The sequence below is a fragment of the Otolemur garnettii genome, unplaced genomic scaffold (assembly GCF_000181295.1).
Source record: "Otolemur garnettii isolate 467f Iridium unplaced genomic scaffold, OtoGar3 scaffold00145, whole genome shotgun sequence".
Taxonomy (NCBI): Eukaryota; Metazoa; Chordata; class Mammalia; order Primates; family Galagidae; genus Otolemur; species Otolemur garnettii.
The window spans coordinates 4594825-4597858 of record NW_003852540.1 but is presented as its reverse complement, the minus strand read 5'-3'; the positions used below and the strand labels follow the sequence as shown (position 1 = coordinate 4597858).

Sequence of the window (3034 nt, the reverse complement as noted above, 5' to 3'; positions counted from 1 at the left end):
AGAGGCTGATTCCTGCTGACTGTCTTCCTCCTCTTTCTTTCCATTGAATCCCTACCTTATGTCCCAATAGCCACAAGAATACCTCCTCATCTTGTAGATCCTAAGTTTCTTCCCTCTTTAGACTCTGAAGTGGACACCTAACATTAAAACTGTAATGATGTGATTCTATATAATGAGTTCTATGTTCAATAACCAATATGGGCTTTGCTTTGGTCTAAAATCCTCAGCACTCAAACCCAAAACATGATTATAGCTAACCTGTCATTTATTTGGAAGCTACCATCATAAGCTTCCAAATCGGTTTTGAAAATGAATTTAAAAATAAAAGACTTTCCCTCACATCCTTTTTGATTATCACAACAAGTTTACTCAGAGCCTAAATCCCCACAAAACAGAAAGCATTCAAATAATAGTATGTTTACTCCCAAGGGCACGAGTAGATTAAAAGGGGAACCTATTTCGGGCAAGGGGGGGGGAGGGGAGATTTCCATTACAAGCACATCTACATTTGTTTGATTTTTAAACACTCAAATAAAGACAAAGCTGACCTTGATCTGTACTTCTCCCTTATTCCCCTCCCCCTCCCAAGGCAAATCTTGTTCAATACAAATAAAATAATTTAAGAATTTATAAGATGAGGTTTAGCTCAGTATCTTTACTACATTCAAATTCTAGAGGTCTTTTCTCGTAATTTTCAAGTCCCTGAATCCTAATTTCTGATGATACACTAAGACTAACCCTGAAATTATTGATACGACCAAACTGGCATTTCAAGGAAAGCAAGGACCCTACATAACGTTTTAAAAAATAAATGGCTTAATTAAGAAAAATTAAAGGCCGAATAGCACTTGACTCCAACCATCTCTCACCCCACCCTACAAAAGCATTAAAACCACAGGAACCACATATATGATGTTTCGTTTTTATAATACTACAGTAGTATAAATGTGAAGGTAACTCAAGCGCGTAGGTCCAAAATGTGGTGAGGGAAAAACGATTGAAAAATACAATGCCAGAAACTGACTAGACAGACACAATGGACATTTCAATAAAGTTCTGGGAAATGACTAAAGAACATTTAGGTGCAAAGGAACAGCAAAGAGGAATTATTAAAACCCGTACGTAAAACCATTTATAAGATGCAAAAAAGAAAACAATATTTCATACATTCATAATCCAAAATCCCAAAGCTCAGCCCAGTGCTTGTAACAGGTTAAGATTCCCAACAATGTATGAACACGCATTCCAAGGCTAAGGAGTCAACCAAAATACAGTTACTATATACTATTTGAAATAACTTTAATTTTAAACAGATCTTTCCATTTGTCAAGATGGTAGGTGTAAACAGGAAGGTCATCATCTTTACAAACTGGTAGACTGAGGCACGGGCACTGCGAATGCTAAAACTAAGAATCATAGTCTCCTTGTCCCCAGTTCAGTGTACTAGTCACAGAACCCAGTGCTTATGTAGCTAGAAAAAGACTATAGGAACTTCGAGGTCCCTGGGATCAGTCCGAGGAAAAGGAACGTTGAGTGAGGTTTTTCTGGACCCTCCCAGAAAAAGGCGAGGTTAAAAAAGCCCCCCAAACCCTCACTACAACGTGTACCGGCCCACGCGAAAAAAATCCTATCGATTATCTCAGCTTGCCTCCACCCAAAGATAAACTGCAGTGATTCCCTCTCCCTCCTTTCCTCATCATTCTCCAAGACTGCCCCCCACCACAAGCCCAAAGAAGCCCTCCGTTCGCAAGTGTTCTCCTTTGTGAGACTCCACAGCCGCCGCCCCACACTGGGCCTCCGGGGAAAAGCCACCGCCCCCACCCGCCATATTTCCCTGAAAGGCGCCCGTGATACGCCTCCCGGTCGTCACTCTCTCCCATGTGGCGGGTGCTTCTTCCACCTTTACCCACCCAACTGTTCTCACATCCCAAGACTGTCCCAGAAGCTCCCCCGGGGATTGTTCACCCGGAGACAGCACCCGCCACCACCTCCCCCTCCCCCGCCCCGGGACTCGCCCTCCCCCCCAGCCGCCATTTTACAACCAACTCCTCCACCCTATCGCCTTGGCTTCCCTACTAGTGAGTGTCTGCAGCTAAGGACAGCAAAGGGGTCAAATTCCTGGGCCTGGAGCCTCTCATCGCTCCAGGAGCTCATAGGCCATTTCCTGCTTCCCGAATCCAAGTCCCCCGGCCAGGCTCAGAGACGATGCCGCCATTTTGTCTCCTGTTCCTGGCCTCTGTGGGCGGCGGCAGAGGGTCCGAGAATTCCAGCCCCCCATTGCCCCCCCAACTCACCGTCGTATCGCTCAGCCTGCTCGGCCAGCTTCGCCTGGTACACCAGATCCTCCCGATCATCCATAGCGGCAGCGGCTCCGGCAGGGTCTGCGCGACGGATGGAAGCAGATAGCGTCTCCGACTCTCTCAGCCTCTCGCTCCGCGTCCGGGCAGCAAAAATGGCGGCCCCTCAATCCGGGACTTCCGCCTGCGCACGCGGACAACTGCTCAGCTCTATGGCAACCGCTCCCTGGCAACTGGCGCGGGGGGTGGGTCTTGAAGCTCCGCGCCCGAGAGGCTGGAACCAGCGAGAGTCCCCGCCTCTGTCGACTCCGCCGGCACCCGAGCACCAAGGCGGGAACTGCGACTGCGGAGGACAGTGGCCTCAAGGGAGCGACTGCGCCTAAAGAAGGCGAGTGACAGAGCCTGGGCCAGGACAGAAGAGGACTGAGGCCTGGACTGCGGGAAAAGAAAGAGGGAAGCTGTACCAGGTTTTGTAAAGGCAGGTCTTCCTCTCTGAAATCAACTTGTTCTTTCCTCTACCTTGCCCCAGTTTTCTTGGCCAACCCCATTCCTGGGCCTTTTTCAGAGCCTTTTAACTCCGGGGTAAAGAATTGAAGCCTGTGGCTCGGCGCCTGTGGGTCGAGTGGCTAAAGCACCCATGTACACCCAAGGTGGCGGGTTCGAATCCAGCCCGGGCCCGCCAAACAACAATGATGGCTGCAACCAAAAAATAGCCAGGCGTTGTGGCGGGCGCCTGT

General features: G+C 48.7%; 1 protein-coding gene across 1 annotated transcript in view; it reads right to left on the bottom strand.

Moving 5' to 3' along the window:
• The window catches only part of YWHAE (tyrosine 3-monooxygenase/tryptophan 5-monooxygenase activation protein epsilon), a 71131-nt gene extending 68507 nt beyond the window's left edge, over window positions 1–2624 (bottom strand). The window contains exon 1 of the mRNA XM_003799102.3: window positions 2295–2624. Within this exon, the coding sequence (XP_003799150.1) occupies window positions 2295–2358 (64 nt within the window). The 5' untranslated portion in view covers window positions 2359–2624. The remainder of the gene's footprint in view (window positions 1–2294) is intronic.
• Window positions 2625–3034: the final 410 nt, after the last annotated feature.